Source organism: Coturnix japonica, chromosome 15, assembly GCF_054131305.1.
Source record: "Coturnix japonica strain WE chromosome 15, WE-NBRP24, whole genome shotgun sequence".
Taxonomy (NCBI): domain Eukaryota; kingdom Metazoa; phylum Chordata; class Aves; order Galliformes; family Phasianidae; genus Coturnix; species Coturnix japonica.
The window spans coordinates 7160658-7181735 of record NC_140677.1 but is presented as its reverse complement, the minus strand read 5'-3'; the positions used below and the strand labels follow the sequence as shown (position 1 = coordinate 7181735).

The following is a 21078-nucleotide window of genomic DNA, read 5'->3' as shown; positions in this document are numbered from 1 at the left end:
TCATGCAAAGACCAACAGGGGATACTGGAAAGCCAAAGGTGACATGTCGTTCAGCAGTGGGTAATTTTACCTTCCTGACTTTATTAGGACTTTTTTTTTTAAATGTGAATTTTAAACTAGAACCGAAGCAACAAGTGGAAATCATTTCAATAGCCGGTTTCTTTTGAAATCAGGAGTACTTCCACTCCACCAGTGCCTCTGGATAGGCTTTATTGATACCAGCCCTCCCTCCCTTTATACCTTTTCTATATTGTTCTGTGCTCTCTGTGGGTGTTTTATTAACCAGCATCCTGCAAAAGTTCAATAAAAATATACAGTTCTTTTCCTCGCTTTTCTCCTTCTGTATTTTTTCTGTGCTGGCTCTCAGAGACAGAGCTCTGGGGAAGGCTCCTTTGGTTGGTTAGGAGGAACAGATGGGAATCAAGAAAAGGTACAGTCTGTTCCCATACCTACCTAAATTGGAGGTAATTAAGTTACAGTGAGGCATCATTTACGTTAGCAGTTTCTTTGGTGAGATCAAGGCTATTAAGGGTACATGTGAGAAGTAGTAGGATTTCAAGTGTGTGATGCTTTGAGAAGTAATTGGAACTGCATCTTTCCCAAGTGCAATGCAGGCAGCCTGGTGCTGGGGTCTGCAGCGGGACAGTTGAGTCTCACACAGTTACTGTGCTTTTTTTGCTTGTTTTGTTCTCATTTCTGCAGCTCTTCCCAAGTTCTGAGCTGTCCTTGCTCTGATGAGACAGGTGAACTTCTCCCTTTTTAAGGGGAAGGAATGAAGTGGAGCGTGTTGCTCCTGGTGGTAGGAAGGAGACAAAGAAGCAAGATGGGAATTTGAGATTTCCTGACTTAAATGTCACAGCTTATTACTGTCACTGTCATTCAGCATCCATCTCCTGAGCTGTTGGGCTTGGCAGTGCAGGAGCAGTGATGTTTGAGTGGGACGTAAGGAAGGCTCTCAAACTAGCCGTGGTCCCTGGCTTTCAGAAAACTTGCTGCCAGGAAGAGGTTCCTTAGCACTGTGTTTTGTGCTGGGTGCTCCTCGTGCCTCCCTCCTGCAGCCCAAGGTCTGCCTGCAAGTGGGAATGCACAGCACAGCAAGCCACCTGCTGGCAGGGGATGCTGCTCCGTGCCAAATTTGGGCCTTTTTTCCCCAAATTCTTCTTGAAGCTCCCCATCACACAGCTCTAGTGTGGGGAAGGTTCCTGCCCAGTGTCTTTCTCTCATTTCCTCCACTTTATTTTCTCAGAGCTGTTCCTGTGCAATGCTTTCCTCTTGGAGTAGCCCAGATGGAACCACCACTTAGATCAACATCAGATGTGCTTGTGTTCATTCTTGATCTATTTAATTCCATTAAACACCAGGTTTATTTCTCCTTTTACCTTTTGCTATTTGGAAGAGCTGGCAGCGTAGGGATGTAAAGCGTGTGCTGTTGGGTTTTCCAGTTAAGGAGGAGAAGCGAGGTTGTTCCTCAGCAGGTTCAGGCAGCCCGGGAGGAAGTTATTGCTTTGAAGCCTAAGGTGCTGCACGTTGGGCTGCTGCCCCTCACCTTACATTGATCAGCTGCAAGGTTTGGAGGCAGGAGTTGCATGTTACATGGAGAAGTGGGGCCCTTCCTTCCTGCCATTCTGGGGCACTGCAGCAATACAAGCATTTCTGCTGTCAGTGATCATCACACACCTATTGCTCTGTAAGGAGCACAGAGAGAAAGGTGACCTGTCCGAGGCACCCACTGCAGAAACATGGCTTCATCCCAGCAGCACCAACTGCTGTCGCCGAGCGGCTGCATTGATTCGCAGTGCATCTTCGTTCAGGGATTTCCATCAGGATTTATACTTCTTTAGGTTATATTTACGAAAAAATCTATTTTTATGTCTGCCTGTAGCCTTTGTGGGGTTTTACTCAACTGGTGTAGGGACAGGGGAAAGTTAATTTACAGCGTCTTCATAAAAATTAATCCTCTGTTTTCTCCTTATAACGTTAGTTATCACCTCGTTTATTACATACGTCTCAGGGGTAAGCAGCTTTAACAAGGCCGCAGACAGTTATGAAATGAATGGTGTGAGATGTCAGATACATTTATTAAAAATGAAAATTAGGAAAAGCAGAGTGTGTAGATGTATATTGTCTCAGTCACCTGCCACCAGCAGGCACCTCCTATACCAGAGCTTATCCTCCCTCTCCAGGACTTCTGCGTATTAATTTCATTGATATTGTTATGCTCTGTGCTCACTATAACATAAACATTTGTGAAGTGTAACTTACGGAACTCAGCAGCTCATTAGCAGTGTCTGTCAAGGGTTTGTTATCCAGCACATGTTAAAATACCCCAAACTATTTTGCTAGCACAGCTGAACTTCGTACCGCTTCCACTTTTGTGTGGAGGGAAATTATTCACATCACAACTGCAAACCCTAATGTCTGTGGAGGAATCTTGCTTTTAGTCATCACACTTTCTCCAGTTGATTGGGAGCTTCCTGCAGCATTTGTTATAAGGTCCCGGGGTTTCCTGCTGTTGGGCCTTCATCATATGCTGTGCTGCCAGCAGGCTGAGAGGGATGGTGGGAGCTTCATGCAACATTCATGGCAGCCTCACTTTGCTGGGAAACAAAATTAGGATCCAGAAAGTATGTATATGTATGTGCGGAGGTGCCTGTGAAAAGCCCAGTGTGACTGTGTGATACAGGTGTTCACATACACGCAGTGGTTTTGAAGGCGTACACTAAAACTGTTTGCCAAAGATAATTAAGGGTTAGAAGGTTTAATTAAAGAATCCAGCAATAACTGGAGCATCTGTGGGCATTTAGAAAAACGAGCACCTCTCTCTCTTTGGGTTTTAGAGTTGCAGACGTTATAGGGCAGTTTATTTTAGGAGCACTGTTTAAAGCCTTTCTTTTTCTTTGCATCTGCCACATTTTGGCAGTCAGACAGTATCCCTGATACAATCCGTTCTGAAGACGAGCTTCGCTTTTGAAGCCCATGGCTGGATGTTCCTGTAGGTGTGGTGGCACCGGTGCAGAAAGCAGAAGCGGGGCTAGAGCTTCTGATGTTGCTGCTAGCATTGCTCAAAGGTTATCTAAATCCAAACCCTTTTTGTTCTGTCTTCCTGCATTTGTGTACGTTCCAACAACTGCCGGTTAAGATATCCCTTATCAGGAATTGTTCTTGGAGAATTTTTTTCAGCTTCTTTCAGTTCTCCAAAATCCTGTCCTTGGCTGCTTGCAGCGCTGCCCCGCCTTGCATGCTCCATCCTGTGCTGTGTTTGCAGGCTGTGTGATGCTTACACCTGTCTGGGCCTCAGCGAGCTCCTCAGGACCTTGCTCTCTGAATTCAGGCTCATTTTTCAAGCAGTAATTGGAATTTTCTGCAAGCACGAGTGTCTGATGTTAAACAGAGTGATGACAGAGAGTAATAAAATGAAAAACCCTTTTCCCTCAGGGTAGGAAATCCTGAAATCTTTGTTCAAAACAGCACTGTGAACTCTAACTACGTGCTCTTTTGCCATCTCTTTGAGTTTGGTACACCATCATTTTACAGCAACTTTTCCCCCTAATAGAATGATTCAGCAGCTTGATTGCTTTCTCTGCAATGTGAAGGCCCCTAGATGGTGCCCCTGATTTTTATACCTTTACCCCTGCGGCCTCATGGTAAGTTACTCAGCCAGAGCCCAGTCAGTCATTCAAATAATTATTTCCTTCCTTATATCTATATACCTCCTGTAGGCTTCATCCTGCAGGATTCTCTTTATTTCCTCTTCCTTGGAGGAAGCTGGAGGTCGTGGCATGATGGGAGGCTGCCTGGGCTCTGCTGTGCCTGCTCAAGTGGTGGAATCGATAGGTATAGATATAAGGATATAAGCCTTTCCACCATGTCGTTTTCCTTATGGTTCTCTGCATATCTGCCTTGCAGGTAACTGCTGATGAATGATCTCATGCGTTAAGGTGATGGGATAAGATGCCCTCTTGAAGTTACAAAGCTAATTTGTCTTAATCACAGAAGTGTGAGGGATTTGGGTTGCTTTGCAATGATGGATGCCATTTTCATTCAAACATAAGGAGTGTAAAGGTATCAACTACATTTGTCTGACAGAGTTTTGTTTTTTAAGGAAGGTCAATTTAAAAAAAAAAAGGATATAAAAAAAAGATAAGACCAGCTCTTTTCATGCTAGACATGAAGTTTAAAGTCTCATTTCTATGGAAGTGTTAAAAATAAGTAAAATTAAGAAAAAGGAGTGTTCATTTTTCTTCCTTTTTCCAATGAATGATCCAAATCAGATTACTCATAAATAGATAATGTCTGTCAAACTACATCTGGATGTTGGTATCTGTTACACATCAGTCTGCATCCATATAGCTGATCCATTAACTGGAAGTGATTTAACATCAGGAAAATGCCAGTGGTTATGATAAGAGATCGCTTAAACAAAAGATTTGTGGAGGAAAAAAATCCAGAAGTTTTTATAAAAGCTTTAATTAGATTTTGGTATAAAAATTATTTTAATGGGTTTTCTTTAATGAAGACTGCTCATTGTTTAGGTTGTACAGCAACAGGAAGGAAAAAAGGGATCTTGGGTTCTATTTAAAGAGCAGCCTGTGAATTAAAAAGCTATTAAAGATTCTGCAGTCATTTAGGGAATGATTTTGCATGAGAAAAGATTGCTGAATCCTAGGGAGCATCGTGTTGCTTTGGACGAGGCTGGGCGATGACATCTCCATGCTGTCAGCAGTATGCCCAGCTCTGGGATGGGCAATGCCATGTCCATCTCTGCTTGCATGTTGTCCCCACGTGTTGTGTGTTAACGCTGGTGAGGTCTCCTCTCTTGTTTGGGTTTTGAAAACTGAGTTATTTGTCAACTGTCCAAAGGTCGATTCAAATTCATTCCAAATTTTATTTGATTAAAGCCATTTTTGCTCATGGTTGGAAAAATGAAATGCAAACAGCCGTAAGTTACTCTGTCTCAGATGGCTAAATGTCACGCACGGAACGAAAGGGCTTTTTTGCTAGGTTTAAGTGAAACAGAGTCTTTATTTAGTGTCATGCTTTAATTTATTTATTTAAAAGCATTTATTTAAAGTTCTGAAAAACAAAGAATCCAATAAAGCAAGACAGGTGCAACTGCAAATGATTAATGATATAATTCTCAGTACTTTATAAAGTGTCTAACACTGAGGAGATTTATACAGTGCAGAATGGCAATTGTGCTTTGATGGAAGGAATAGGTAATCAATACCTGCAAGCTTAGAAAAAGTGTTCTATTTCCTCCTCTAATGATATAGGGTTTTTTGCAAGGCAAGGATGTCTGGAGCATGAGACACTTGGAAGAAGAATTAATTTGAAATCTGTAGTGGAAGATCAGTTTCAATTAAAACTGCACTTGAATGTCCATGAAAAAAAAGCAGGCAGTTAGGCTTAAGCCTGATGGCTACCAGCAGCAAATGAATCCCACTGCACTCTTCCTGATTAAGTTTTGTTGCGGTTATTTTCTCTGGGTAGGAGATAGAGTTTATTTACTTTGGTCTCGAACTCAAAACTAAAAATGTCCCTTTTTTCTGGCCTCCCCAGCCCTGCCTCATCCCACTAATTGTTGGAGCTGGGCCGCTGAGGTTGTGGCCTCTATTTCTGCCTACCAACGCTGCCATTACCGTGTGGGTCGTATTGCATGTAAAGCTTTGCATATCAAAAAGTTCTGAGAGACATTAATGAAAAATGCGGCCATTTCTACATCCTGTGCTGATTTTAACTAGCAGGTCTTGAACCTCTAAATCAGAGCTTAGCCTTGTGGCTGTAATTTGGGATGTCAGGACTTGGAGTCACAGCTGCAGTGCTTGGTTGGGGTTCTGAATTGCTGAGTTTCATTGCATTCGATTTTCCTTTAATAATGCAGCACCAGTATGGAAACATTTTATGCATGGAAACGAATGCTATCACATGAGGATAGCAGATAGCACCAGGCTTTTGGGGGTAAATTATAGATTTAGAACCAAGTGAAGCTACTGTATTTATAGAAAAGAGATGTATTGCTGTACTAAACTAATTTCAACAAGTTAAATTGGAAAAAGAAGACAGTGTGTTCTGTTGGGCTTTTTTTTCTTTTTTCAAGTGATAAAAAGATTGGGAAAAGAACTGGGAAAAGAAGATGTGTTTGTTGAGGGTTTTTTAAGTGATGCAAAGACATAAAAGCTTTTAGAAGTCAGTGCTGGGAAAAACTACATCTCAGCAAGAGTCAGTGAAGGTACCTAAGTCACTTGAGGTTTTAACTCGTCACCATGCTTTGTTTGCTTGTTTACCCTTATGGCTTATTTTATTCATTTTGACAAGACAGTTTTCGCTGCAAATTGGTTGAGAGCTGGCTACACTGTAGAGAGAAAAAAGAAAGCCTTTGTGGCGAGATGTGTGGAGGTAACCCTACAATCCCTGTTAAAATAAGTTGGCTTATTCAAAATTACAATCTCCCCGTTGACTGAAGGGTCACCGAAATGCTTACAGGAATGTGAGTGCTCAGCTTGCTTTGAAAGCACAGCTGAAACCACTGCGATAGCCTCTGTGAGCAGAGTGCTTTTGAAAGGCTCACCCTATGTTTATAACAAAGCCAAAAATGAGAGCTGGCAGGTTTGATGATTTGAGGCCCTACTGAACATTTTACAGCAAATTCCTAAATTTCATGGAATAAATGCACGGTTGTGTGGAAAGTAAATCTGAATTGCCAGTTAATTCACTGCAAAACAATTGCTAAGAGCATTCTGATTCAGGAGGAAAAAAAATGACTACAAGTGGAACGCATTTAGTTTTCCCCACGTAGGGCTTTTAATAATTTTGTTCTCCTTAGTTGCGGTACATTGGGAAATTAACTGAAAGTGGATTTTGCTGACAATACAAGTTGAACAATGAGATAAATGAAACTGAGCTTTTTTTAACCTGGCCAAATGATGTGAGTGATTTTTAAAGGGTGTTGCAATTTTGCTTAAATTGTAGTTGAAAATAAAGCACTTTCGTGTCGTTTTGGTTCCCATTCAGCATTTGCATGTGGTGGGTGCTACACAACAGCTTGTTCCTGACTGACTGTCCTGCAGCAGCACAAAGGAAAGTGGGAAAAGTCATCTCACACCCAGACACGCATTGGAACCCTGTGCCAATGGAGCTGGCCTTTACAACTGGGATTGGATGGCACTAATTGAGATTGCATGTTTCTCATGTTCAGAGGTGCATAGCAGGTGTGGCATGTGTGGGCCTGGCAGAGCAGGGGTCAGCTCTGCCCTGTAACTTGGCTGTGGTGGATGAGGGAAATCTCTTCCCTCCCATCATCAATTTCCCTGTCTTTGCATGAGAATAATGGTGGCCTGCTGCAAGGCTCTTCAGGAACTGTAAAGTGAGGAGTGCTTTGCAGGAACTGCATGCTGCTGTTTCAGGAGCTTAAACCGCTGTTTGCACTCCCAGGAACATAATCTCTTAGTCTCTGTTAATACAATCTAAGAGTTGGAGTGGGAGGTCATAAGAAAAACATGAAATTCACTGGAGATCCTCCTCTGTGTGCAGAGGTTCCTGGTGTTGTATTGCATCTGGAGCTGGTGTGTGCTGGGAACGGCAGGGTCTTTGTCTGAAACCTTTTCCTTCCACTTGTTATTTTTATTGACTGTTCTTGCTGGAAAGCTATAGAATGGGCAGAGTGAGTGTGGGTGGTGGCAGGCAGCTTCTGCAGGCTGAGCAGTGCATGGTGCCGCTGCCTCTTGTAGTGCTGTGCCACTCTGTGATGGATCACTGCCTTCCTTCCCATGGCTGCAGGGCCAAGGCAACCACACTGCAGAGTTTAGCTGAACAGGGGTTAGGGACCAAGATTAACACACACCAAGAAATGATCTGAGGCAGGTGAAAGCTCCAGAACAGGGGTAGGAGCTCTGCACCTCCTGTCACTGTGAGTTGGCTGTACAGATGTGACAACAGCCACTTCAGAAACCACTTAGAAACACTTCAGTGCATGATGCTGAGTGCATCAGGACCTGCTGTACACCAGGTGTACTGGGGACAGAGGCTGCTCTGACATTGCTCCTCAGAGCTGCAGCTCTTCCCTTGCTGTCCTCTATGGCAGCCAGTGATGGGCTCACCAGTACAGATGCATAGATTGCTTTTCAGACCTTAAACTCCTCCCGGCTAATAAGTAATACAGAAAAGTTGTGAGAGGAGCACCAGAAAGTGACAGCATTTTCCTGGCAGATCACTGTTGTCTTTACTTCCTCCAACAAGAGATGTCTTTTTATCCTTTGCTGTTTTCTTCAAATTTATTGATATCCTATTTGTTAAATTCTTTATTTTCATTTTTTTTCTGGCCTTAAAACCTCCCAAAGAAATGAGATCATTAATAAAGATCATATTATCTCATTAGAGCACTGTAAAAGAGCAAGTTAATGCCTAACTGGTACACTGTGTATCTCTTCTAAGAAGGTAAATGCATACTCATATATCATGGCTGAAGCTTTAGGAAAGTTCCTGTAAACCCATGCTAATTCGTAACATACGCATGAGAGGAACTTGGGGATTGCAGACAGTTTTATAGGATAGTAATTAAAAAAGAAAAGAGGTATTGTTTGTTACTGCCAGAGGCAAAGTTGGAGTGCTGCATGAAGCTAATGGTTTTTGATCTCTTCATAAGTTTACAAGTCTTAACCTCTTTCAGATGCACGATGTGTAACAGCAGTGATGTTACCTGGGGAGCCTAACAGTTCGTCCTCTTACTTAAGTGTTATCCAGGATTAAGGAGCCACGGGAATGTTAATTTAATTTTCCTTTGTTAACAGGTACCTATGGTCCCGAGCACTGGGTTACTTCTAGCGAGAAGTGTGGAGGGTCCCACCAGTCTCCCATAGACATCGTGGACCATCAGGCTCATGTTGGAGATGAGTATCAGGAACTGCAGCTTGATGGTTTTGACAATGAATCTTCTAACAAGACATGGATGAAAAACACAGGAAAAACGGGTATGTTCTCTTCCGTTTGTCTCCATAGCCCGCCTGCAGTCAATTAAAAATTCAAGCCATGTTCCACCCTCCTCCTCTTTCATTGTTCTCTTATTTGGGGTTTGCAATTTAAAACAAAACATAATTTTCCAGCAGCTGCCTCCTATCCCTGCCTTTGCATTCTGTGCAAAGCGACTTCTGCAGATTGATTTTAAGGTTCATTTTTTAAGGGTTTTTTTTTTTTTTGTGTGTGTGTGTGTGTGTGTGTGTGTGTGTGTGTGTGTGTTTTTCAGTTCCTGGTATAAAATAATTCTCTTGGTACTGAGTGGTTCCTCAGAATAAAAGGCTGTCTGAGAGCTTCAAGGTGTAACCTTGAGTTATCAGCTTTGGGAGGCTGAAGAATCTAATCCAAAGGAACGCTGAGATGCAAGGCTCAGACTTTGTAGGAAAGGGGAAGTTTTAGTGATCGGAAGGTTTTGGAGAAGAAAGAGCAATAAGCGCTCAGAGTAGCGGGAGCTTATTAAAGTGTTTCTGATATGATTATAGTGCTGTGTTCTTCACTGAACTGAATCCTCTTCTGCTCTGTCTGTTCTGGCTTCCAGAGAGAAGAACAGTGAGAATACTGCTTATTTTTACCCAAACAGTTCACCAAAAGGTCAAGGTTGATTTATATGCAAAGCTGCGTGCATTTGATTACTCTTTAATTCTAAAAATGTAAAAAGCAGAAATTATAAGGCCATCCTCTTCATTTGACAAGGTCAAATATTTTTAGGGAATTGGATTAAACCGCTAATTAATTCAATTTTATTTATTGGAAGTATATTTTTATCTTTATTAACATTTCGACATGCGTGTCTGGAGTGCTTTAGGTAACAGGTTCCTCATCAGTGGTTTGTGAGCAAACCCGGGGTATGGACCTGCTATGGTTTGCATGCAGCTGTGCCCACAGACCCATTGCCCCCATGGGTATTTGGGTGTGAGCTACCAGGTGCTTTGGACCCTGTTCCAGGGACTTAGTGGGAGATATTGCCCCTTGTCTAGGGAGGACACAGGCTGGGATCCTGCTTTCTTTCACCACAGAGCAAATCTGGTTAATGTAAACCACTGTTTTTTTTAATGCATTACTGAGGGTTTTTTCCCCAGCTTTGCTAAGAAATGCTCCTGTTTGCTCTCAAATCCTGACTTTGTTGCCCTTTGTTGCACAATGAGGTTCAGGGGAGGCTGAATGCTGTGGAAATTTGGTGCTTAATTAATCTATTCATGTTATGTACCCTGCTCTTCTGGTCACAGAGCAGCATGTGTAGTTACCGGCAATAAACACAATTAGAAATACCAAGAAAAAACAATGGTGCTTTTCTTCCAAGAGAAATGCTAATGCTATATGGTAAGTATAATAGGAACATATTGCTGCACGTATAATAGGAAACCATGCAGAACCAAAACGTGCCAGTGAATGTTCCAGTCTTAACGCAGTTGGCAATGAAAGCTGTATCTTCGATCTCCTCTGCTGGGTGATTTTAGCACTGCTCCTGTATTTGATTTCCTTGCCCATTGGGGTGTGGATTTTTGCTGACAGGTAGCTGCTTCCTTCTCAGGGCAACAGTAACTATCATTGTTCTTGGGTAACTTACAGATTTTGCTGGTTAGGCAAAGACTCTCTTTGCCCTGCTGTCATCCCTCAGTCTTCTGCTGAGCTCTTAACTCCTCCCTTGATTTATCACATTCCATTCCCTTGGTTTGCTGACCTTTGGAAGAAACTTGTCAGGGATTACTTTGTAAGGTAGTAAGTGGTACAGCAGCAAACCAAGATGTTTTGGCCTATGGGCAGAACATAGAAGCAAGTTGTGCTGGTTGTGATGTGTGTTGGCAGCAGTCTTAGAGTAGATGACCACAGGAGACCTTCCTGTTGCTGACTGACAATAAGCTGCATTTCAATTTAAGCAATGGTGATGGATGTAGAGGGCATTTCACTGCAATTAATGAGTGGATAAAGAAGACCAGGGTCTGAGGAAGAACCAAAGGCCCTTAACTTTGATGCTCATTAACTGGCAGGAAATGTGTTGTGTGGGTTATTGTTATTCAACTGGTAATTTTTTGTTTATTAAAATAGAACAATTAGTTACTTCTATGCTTCTAAATATTAAAAAGTAAAAGGGAGTTTTGATCTGTTGTGCTCTTTTATCATCTAAAGGGCAAGCAATGTGCAGGACACAGAACTGCATTCAGAAAATGAACATACATTCATTATGCCTCTACCTCAACCAGAAACGCTTTGTGTGGGAGCTCCAACAGGAGCACTAGTGTGGGTTTGGTTTCATCACCATAGAAGCTGGTTCCCAAGTGGTAAAGATTACTTGGAGAGTTGAGGCACCTTTCATGGTTGTTGTTGCCTGTGCCAGCTTGTAATTAAGTGTTAGTTGGTGTCAGCTGGGCCTGAGGCTGATGGGGCTTCTGGGCATTGCCCTGTGGGAGCAGAGCATCTGTGGGAGCAGTTCTGTTGCCAGCAGTGAATGCACTGCAGCTTTTCCTCTCCTTGGAACACTCAGAGCTTCTAAAGACTCTGATAAACTCACAGATATTGCTGCCAGAGGTGTGTTTGGGTGTTCTTCATACCTTGTGTGCATCTCAGGCTGAGTCAGAGCTGCTCTAATAAGGCAAGGGAAGAGATGCTTTGCATCCAAACTTGGATTTGTTCTCAAAAAGGTGCAAGATGCGCAGCTTCACCCCTGGTCCTGCAAATTGCATCACACAGTGGTGATCCTGGTGGTCGTGCACCACCTGCTTTGTTTTTGAAACATCAACCATACACTAATTTTAAGCCTAGTAGTTGTGGGAGGGTTAATTCCTTCCTGTGTGCCCTGCATGACTTACTGGGTAAAAGCAGTGGCTCCCAAAACCCAGTTTGGCTGTTCCAGTCCCTAATACCAGAAATCACATGGAGGGCAGGGAAACCGCCAAGCTTGTGGCAATAAGGACGTGCTGCTAAGATAGGAAGGTGCTGAGAACATGCATTGTACAGCTCAGCAGTGTAAGGAATTCTGTAAAATGAACAATTAGATGAACATTTCAGATTGTACATCCTCCTAATTATCCTTTTAATTATTCATCTAAAACAAGTAAAATGACCCCTGACAGAGCCATAAATGATTTAGGAACTATCAAATATTTATTAGATGCAACTGAATCCCCACAGAGATTTTTAACAGATGCACACAAATCCGCTTTCCTGTGTTCTTTAAGTCCTCCAATTTTTGTCTGTGGAATTTTGAACCTATTGAGTGAGATGTTTGGTATCTAAAATACTGCTGAGCTCACTGAGAATTGTGTAAGGGAAAGGAGAGCAGTGGTGCTTTTAGTCACTTGTGTTTCAGAGTTGGTGTAAGGATGCAGCAGTACCTGGGCTGTGCAGTCGGTATCCTACAGCCTCCAAACTTCCCACACAAATGCTTTGATGCAAAGGAATGAGAACTCATGGAAGAGCCCTGCGATGTCACTGGTGCAGATAATAAAGACCTGAATATCGTGTGCACATCAACATTTAGATGGCTTTAATACAAACAATTTGGTGTTTAGATGTATCTTAGTTGCACCTGAGGTGGAGCTGTTGTAGCCCACAGTCTGTACTGGCACTGAACAGCCCTGCCATAGCAGACAGCCCTGCCTGCAGCATGAAGTGATTCACCAGCAGAGCAACAGCTCCTGGTTCACAACCAGCCTCTAGATTTCTTCCAGCAGTGAATAAAACCCTCCCCGTTACATAATAAAAATGGATTTATATTAATGTTCCTGTTGTGATGACACAGCTGGATTGAGAACAGAGAGAAATCCTTGTGGGCTGAGCTCTTCTCATTTAGGAAAAAAAGAAAAAGAACAAACAGCACAACTTCAATCACAGATTCTGGGCAGAACAAGCGGTGGTCCGCAGTGGCTTTTACAAGAACAAAATGCTACTTTCAGTTCTGTTTTTAAGGGCCAGTTTTGCAAAGAATGAGCGGAAAGGATTCTGTAAAGGAGTCGTTATTAGGAGTTATGCGTGTTAAAGATGGGAGGTGCTAGAAGAGGGGGTGATCGTGTAGAGAGGGCAGCAGAAAGGGATTTTTATTGTTGCATCAAATATAAAGGCTTTTTGGAAGTGAAAAGAAATTACAAAGAAGATCCTTTTGACCCTTACTGAACTGTGTAAGAATAATGTCAGTTACTGCAAAACAGTTCTTATGGGGGCTTCTCATCAGTGGGTCTCAAGAAAGTTATTGTCACTCTCCCTGTTTTACAGAAGAGGGGAACAGGGAGGTCAAGCAAGTTACCTGCCATGTCCAGCAGTAGAGGGGGCACAGGGCACAGGCCCCTTATCCCCTGGTAACTTAGAGGAAATGCAACAAATGGAGGATCCATTCTTCTAACTGGTTTTCTGCACACCTTCAGTGAAATCACAAGGCCAAGCAATGTGATCAGCCATTGGTCCCTGCAACCACATTAGATGGTTTCTTGATGAAGTTTGCCATTTCAGTTTTAATCAAAGCCCATTGGTAAAAACTGCTTGCAGAATTTGGACTTGGTGGCTTTCTGTGGCCCATATAATCACTTCCATAATTAGCCAGCATCGTATATAGCTTTGCCTTTTTTTTTTTTTACCAGTCCCTGTGAAGAGGATAATGATGACCTCATGTTTTACTTGCATTAGAAGAAATATTCTAATATAATGAGCAAAACCTGTAAGTGCTTCAAAAAACTGTGCTAAGAAGGTCTTTCTCCTTGTTCTGTGTGTGCAGTTGCTATCCTGCTGAAGGACGATTACTTTGTCAGCGGCGCTGGGTTGCCAGGCAGATTCAAGGCAGAGAAGGTGGAGTTCCACTGGGGTCAGAGCAATGGATCAGCAGGCTCTGAGCACAGCATCAATGGCAAGAGGTTCCCCGTTGAGGTGAGTGGAAAGACACGTGCTTCTGTTCTCCAAAAAAACATAATAAAATCAGAATGTATTGCTGTAGTTTGAGCTGTGAAATAGGGCAATGTTTCCTTCAGTGAACATATCACTTTCAAGGCCCTTCTGGCCCTCGCAGCACTCTATCTATCATCTCTTATGTGCTTTTGCAATGTCAGCTCTGAGCTCTGCTTTGCTCACATTGCTTGCTCTCACGTCCCGTGGGCTGAGTTTCAAACTGCCACTTTCCTGGTTTCTCCCATAAGCTCTCAAGGTGTGGGAGGATCTCCTTGCAAATATCTGCAAAGTGACTTCATTGTCCTCCAAATCTTTTCTTTCCCAGGATGCTTACAAAATGTAGCTGGCAGTGCTTTGGGAGCCATTGTGCCACTGCTGCTGCCTTTCACCTGCGCTGCTTCCTTGTACACGTGCAGCCCTCTACCCACGTTCAAAGTTTTGCATGGTGTAATAAAGCAGACTTTATCTGGAATTACTCCTTCTTGTTGGTAATCAGATGAGTGCTTTCAAAGCAAATCATGTCCCACTGTGGCATGTGGTTACGAGCAGTTTGTAGGGTGCTCTGCTTGCCCAGGAGGCTCACATGGACAGACATGGTTTTCCTATGATCGAGGCCTTGGGAGAACTTGATTCAGGCCCCAGCTTGTCATAATGCGTCCCATGGGGCTTCAGCCAAGTCCCTTTTTCAGAGCATGGAAATGGGATCCCAGAGAACAAAGGGAGCTTGTAATAAACCCTAAAAATTTTAGTTTACATCTTTCTGCTGCAACTGTCCCAGTGCATGAGTTAGAACATGTTTGCCTCTTGCTGGCACCTGAGCCTGTAGGTTGGATGGTATGAAGCAGAGATTTATTGGTTAATTTATTTATTGCAAGGTTTTTCTGACAGCTTCTGGCTTGATGCAGCTGTGATTTCTGGTGACAGCCACCCAGAGCATGGGCCCATTAGCCTGCCCTGACTGCCTCAGTGGGCAATGCTGCTGTTTGTCACTTGGGGTGGTAGAAGGAGCACCATGGAAGTCCCCAGTCAGCTCCTCTTCTGAGATTTCAGGGAGTAGGGATGCTAAAGGAGCCTGGGCCTTCTTTTTGGTGTCAGAAATAGTATTTACACTGCACAAATCCTTTCCTATGATGCCAAGGCTATCCAATGCTGCTGGCTTAATCAGTAGAAGATACTTTTGGGGGAAAAAAAAAGAAAATTCTTAAGAAATTATTTCCCCTGTGTTTAAATATCTTCTATTTACTTTTCAGCTGTTTGGAATGTTTATTTTGTCTGCTTTAAAATTAAAAAGAAAAAGAAAAAAGAATCTGCCCTTCTGAATTGTGTCACTGTTTATGAATGCTGTGCAAAATAATTTGCTATATCAGACAGGTTTAGTGTTAATCCTAATAATGAAAATGTAATTTTCCAAGTGATTTGTATTCATTGCAATGGCATGAGCATCTGATCTCTGACCTAAGTATGAATGCAATCAGCAGGATTCCCACAGATTTTCCTTTACTGTTCTTTTAAAGGAAGAGCATTTTCCTAAGCAAGCCTTTCCCTATTGCTTTGCTATGTACCACCCCTATAAGATTTCCTAATTCTGTCTACTTCATTAAATCATGTGCTGCAAAGGATTTTCCTGGGTGGATTTTGAAGCGTGCTCAAAATATCCAGTAGGTCGATGGTGATAAAACTGTTTTCTACTTGTAAAAGTAGTTTAGTTAGTTAGTTAGACTGTGGTTAGACTTGATGATCTTCAAAGTCTTTTCCAACCTGGATAATTCTATGATTCTGGTTCATAAAGTTGAGATTTTGCCTCTCAAGCAGTAACTGTATGCATGTGCATGGTGCAGCTTTTAATTTGGAATGCTAATTGTGTTCCAGCATGCAACTGCCCGATGCTGGGAGATCTGCGCCAGAAATGCTGTGTTTCATTTCAGAAATAACATTTCTAGGTAGGCTGTGGAAAGGAAAAAAAGCAAAATCTTGTCCCACAGGAAGTAGAGCCCAAATCAGTCTGACTGCTCTTAGTCCCTGGGCAGAGGTAAGGGCTGTAAGGAGCGCACACAGGTTTTGACGTGCCAGGTCTGCAGCAGTTACGGTGGAAATGCAGTTGAAAGCAAACGTTTTCTGAGTCTAATTGAGAAACCAGATGTGGACTGTGTAAAACCCATTGGTTCCAAAGCACGTCCCAAGGGAACACAGATAAATCAGCGTCTTCCATAGACGCTGCTCTGTAAGGCTGAAGTTTGGATGTTTTTTTCCTCTGGGAAACGAACTGCCTGCTGATAGCCTTTTTTTTTTGAAGAGGATACAGAAAGTAATTAGAAATGTCAGAAATAATACAGAGCGTTATTGTTTGACCATGTTGTTTGGTTTTTATTATTACAACTAATGTGTCAGATGGTAAGGCTGTCTACGTTAATTGGTTTCCTTCATTGAAGCCCATCTGGATCATATTTTTTTTGTGATTTATATGTTAAATTAGTTGGTAAGATATATGAGAATGTCCTTTTGTTTCCTACTTTAAAGGCATGTTGGATCAAAGGCGTATTATCTTGCAGTACTTTTTTGCATGTGTAGCATATTGTGATTCCTTTTTAAACCACGGCATATGTAATGGAATTCTAAATGGTTTCCTTCATTATATGGTCTTGATTGCTTATTTATTGATTAGATTTTCCTTGATGATGCTTTATCCTTATGAAGTCATTATGAACTTGGCTTTCTCTGAAGTATCATGAACATATGTCTCAAACTTTTATCCACGATCAGAGGCCAGTCCATGATACCAGGCATGGTCAGCATCAGCTTCCAGTTTCTTTTTCCTCTTTCTTGCCATTTTTGCATCCTCATCTGTGAGGTCAATAAAACTAGTGCTGCGATGCTGAAGATTAAAGCAAGACCATTAGTGCATTGCTGTGCAAGTGGAGCGTGAATCCTAATGAGGATGTGGGCTCTCTGCCAGTTTACAAAAAGTCTCCCTCCTTTTTTCTTCAAGTCAAGAAAAGTTTTTGACATTAGAGTCTCTAAATTCTAATAAATTGCTGACTCCTTTGTATTTTGTTATTGTTCTTCTCCATTATAATTACTCGGGTTTCTTTTGCTTTCTGAAGTTGAGGCTCTACAAACAAAGATGCAAACGCCAGAAACCATTTAAACGGCCAAGTGACAAAACTGCAGTAAAGAAGCAGAGCTTCCCTCAGGCCAGGAGAGAACCCAGGTTCCCCTCATTAGAGCCAAGAGGAATAATTGCAGCCCTTTCATCTCCAGTTCCACCGCCTGGCTCCCAGCCTTGCCTGCTGCGGGCCGTGCTGGTGGCATGGGGGGAAGCCCAGCGCTCAGAGCTGACACAGCAGCGCTGTGCTGGAGATGCTCACTGCCACCATCCCAGCGTTGCTGGGATTCTGAGCCGCCTCGTACTCATTTTTATGCAAAATGCTGATTATTTCTGTGAAGAGCAGAAATCAGAAGAGTGATTTTAATCATGACTGTGTTAATTTGATGTGAGCTTTGGCTGTTTATGAGCTTTCTCTTTAATGGCGCTAATTGTCAGTTATAATGTGAACACCATTATATAGTAATATACAGTAATTTATTTGGTAAATGAGAATCTTATTCCAAGGACCATACTGCAATATGCCACAGAGACCTCATCTCTTTAATCTTACATGAACAAACTTGCACTTTCTAGGCCAAATTGGTTATAGGAACATCAGTTTGGCTTCTGGAAAGCAATGTGCTTTTGTTGTACCCACATGCACCAGCATGCATTTTTTTGGAGATCTCTAGTTCTTCATTTAAAACAAACAGTAACAAAATACGCAACCCAAAAAGAAAACCAAACCCACAAAGCATTCCAGCAGAAAATGAAGAGCTAGCACTCTTTCATGTTGATTAATGAGCTTTTACATTACAATGATTGATTCATTTCATGAAATTATTACTATAAACAATAATTTGCATTAATAATTTTTGCTCTCCTTTAAGTGTGTTCCTTAGAAGACGTTCCAGGTTCTAATGGTATCTTTGTTCTTGCTGTTTCTTTGATTTTCTTCCTTTTCCCCTTGAGTATACTAACTTGAGCGCTGTGTAGATCTCCAGCTAGTTGCTCTAATTTGAATGCTCAGATCTCCTTACCAAAGGTTATCACCGTTCACTATCTTACCTCTCATTATATCACTTAAATTCTCATGTTTTATATTATCGCAGACGGAAGACAATCAGTGTTGTTAATGTAGAAAAGATGTGTGGTACTCAGTGCCTTTATTACAGGGTACGAACTGAGCCTAGCTCGTGTTCTGGGGGTCATCCTGAATGGTAATTCTTTCTGTGATCTCTTAAGTGTCACCTACTGTATTTCTCCAGGCTCTTGTCCAGCCATGGATGCTGGGATGTATCCTACTTAAATAAATCCTTAGATACATCCTTAGATACATCAGGTCCTTTCTTGTTAAGTTTTAATGAATTTTTTTCAAGTTCCACGCTTGCTGCGTTTCTAAGTTCTTTTGGGTTTGTGTGTGTCTGTTCTTTTTACTTTTCCCTTTAACATACTAAAAGGAGAACAGATCACAGTGTGCTTTCTTGATATCCAGGAGAGAAGCACCCTATGCTGCTGTGGCACAGTTAGGTTTATTACTTCTGGCATCCACCATCTCTGGTAATAGTAATTTTGCAGAAATCTCTGGTGCTGGCTTCAAGTACAAGTAAAGACTGATGGTGAAGTAGGGTGCCAGCACTGGTTTTATTCCCTTATATTTTGTTTACTAGTTGCTCTTCAAATTTCCTTGCTTCCATCTGGCAGGATGTAGCAAAGTAGAAGTCAATAAATGATGGAAGGACCTAAAGAGGGCCCCTGGGAATACATCACAGTGAGACACATTGACTGTCTGAAGTAATTTTACTGTAATATTCTCTCTGAGGACCAAATCCTCAGTTATATGGGGATTCTTAGAGCTCCCAGTGACTTTGATGGGAGACATGCTGGTGAAACTGAGTAAAGATTTGGCTCCATACCCACACTGTCTGGGCTGTAGAGCACTCAGGGAATTTAGCATGCACTGCTTATTCTGTCTGCACCTCTGGCTTAATCATTCAGACATGGAGATGGCTTGGGGATTTTCAAATTTGATTTTTTTTCTCTCTTTTGTATCAAACAGACAATTTGCAGCATTTTTAAGTCCCTCCTTTTGCAGTCTATCTGCCCTTTCTTCACAGTCTTGCAGGAGAGCCGTAAAGTGATCTAAAAATACAAGACACTAAAAGTCCCCAAGATGTTGCTCTGCCTTTCCTTCCCCCCAGCGTTACTCCCCTTTACTTTTCAGCACCTTTAAAACTTGTTCAGGTTTCTCATCATCAGGAAATCAGTGGGATGTAATTTTAAACCACGGAATAGATGGATATTGGCTGAATACATGGCTGAGTTTATATCATGTTGTGCTGCAAAGACTGTGAGCAGTGCAATCAAACATAATCTTATAACTGTTCGCTTTACTGTTTTATTTTCCTTGCTGTAGCTGTTGAGCTGACTCCTCACAGTTGTCTTTAGTGCCTCCCATACACTGACAGGAGACTCAGTTGCAGCTTTAATTAATGACTTTATTGCAATCAAGGTTCCATTTTAGTGCAGAATGCTTCATCTTGTAGTAGTGAAATATTTAGTCTCCATCTGGCTGATCTTTTTTTGTGAATGCCCTGTGATAATTAAGAAGAAACATGAGAGGATGGTCTGTAATTAAAATATGTTTAAGTGCAGAGGTTAGCATGTCGTGGGACTGTTTGTGTATAGACCCACACCAGATCCATGGACAAAACTACCCTGTGTTTTTGTGACTGTGTCTTCCTGCTGTGTGCCAGGCCCCCCTGTAATTTCTAGAGTCAGTTGCAAATATTACAGTGCATCCAGAGTCTTATTTCAAAGTAACTATTCCACAACATGATCTAGATATTCGTTTTATATTTGATAGGAATGTCCTGCTTCTCCCAAAGGATTTCTGCTCTCTTGTTGAAATGCTCTGAGTTAGTAGCACTACACTGCAATTACGGTATGTTAATGATGAGCTAAGAGTTGTACATTCCTCTTAACATAAATCCCTGATTTTCAGCATAATTAACTGGGATCTGGGAAGAGTGACAAGAAGAAGGAGGATCAGATGGGGTGAAAATAAGAGATAAGAGGCTGACAGCCAGTTCTTGTTGTAAAGGAGAGTTATTTTGAATAGGAGAAAAATCAATACAAAGGTTGGAGAATTTGACAGAGTTATAAGAGGTACTTTAATGAAAGGTAGCAGATTCAATAGGATTGTTACTTGAAATGTGGGATTGTCTGAGTTAGAAAAATAGGACTGTCTCTCCCCAGCTGTAAAGGTGAGCTTTTATGTTCTGAGCTTGTTGGGTACTTAGGCCACCAAGTTTCATGTCATTCACTCTGGGCACTTGCTATGGTGAGAAAAGCATGTGTGAGAGTTTGCTGTATTCTGTTCTTCTACTTGCTTAGAGATGGGAAGGAGGAGAGCAGCAGGTGGTGGCCATTTCTGCTGCTTCACCCTGCTCAGTGGCTACCAAAGAACATCTGCAGAGGAAAGGCAAGGCGTTGTGGTGAGGAGGTCTTGTTTTCTGTGACTTCGTTTGGCCCTGGATGTAAGGGACAGGAAGACTCGGACAGGGGCATTTAGCAGGAATTCCCTTCAGTATGTCCACATCAGTCACCTTCCCCAGTGGTGACAATGAGATGAGAGCTGGAGGGCTATGCACAACAGCTTTCTTACTCAGGTTAGAGGTGAGCAGTCAGCTGAACCTCAGCACCCCTCTGTGCAAGCACATCTTGGTCACAAGCATCTTCTTCTTTCAGTGTGGCTGGATTTGAGTAAGCATCATGTGTGCGTGTCGTGCTTGGCCATGTTTGTCCCAGGACATCAGCTAAAAATGTGTTAGGTTCTGTAGGTGCTCAGTGTTACCTCTTCCTTTAGGCAAGTCTGACAGTCCTGGGTCTTAGGAACATCTTCCCTGAGAGGTGTGTAGCCCTTTGAAGTCATTCCAATGAGATCCCTTGAAATAACAGTGGTAGATAACATCGGGGAAAAAAATAAAACACGGAATTGACACAAATGTGTTCAGAAGTGATAATGTTTCCTTGGCACTCAAACAAAACACCAAACCAGACCAAAACCTTACTGCACTTAATGGGCTGGTTGGTAACTTGTCTGCCAGCTT

General features: G+C 42.2%; 1 protein-coding gene across 2 annotated transcripts in view; it reads left to right on the top strand.

Annotated features, from left to right (window-relative positions):
- The window catches only part of PTPRG (protein tyrosine phosphatase receptor type G), a 367775-nt gene that overhangs the window by 183923 nt on the left and 162774 nt on the right, over nt 1-21078 (top strand). For both annotated transcript variants that reach the window (XM_015875220.3, XM_085516326.1), the window contains 2 exons: nt 8787-8966; nt 13715-13863. In XM_015875220.3, coding sequence (XP_015730706.2) covers nt 8787-8966; nt 13715-13863 — 329 coding nt within the window. The remainder of the gene's footprint in view (nt 1-8786; nt 8967-13714; nt 13864-21078) is intronic.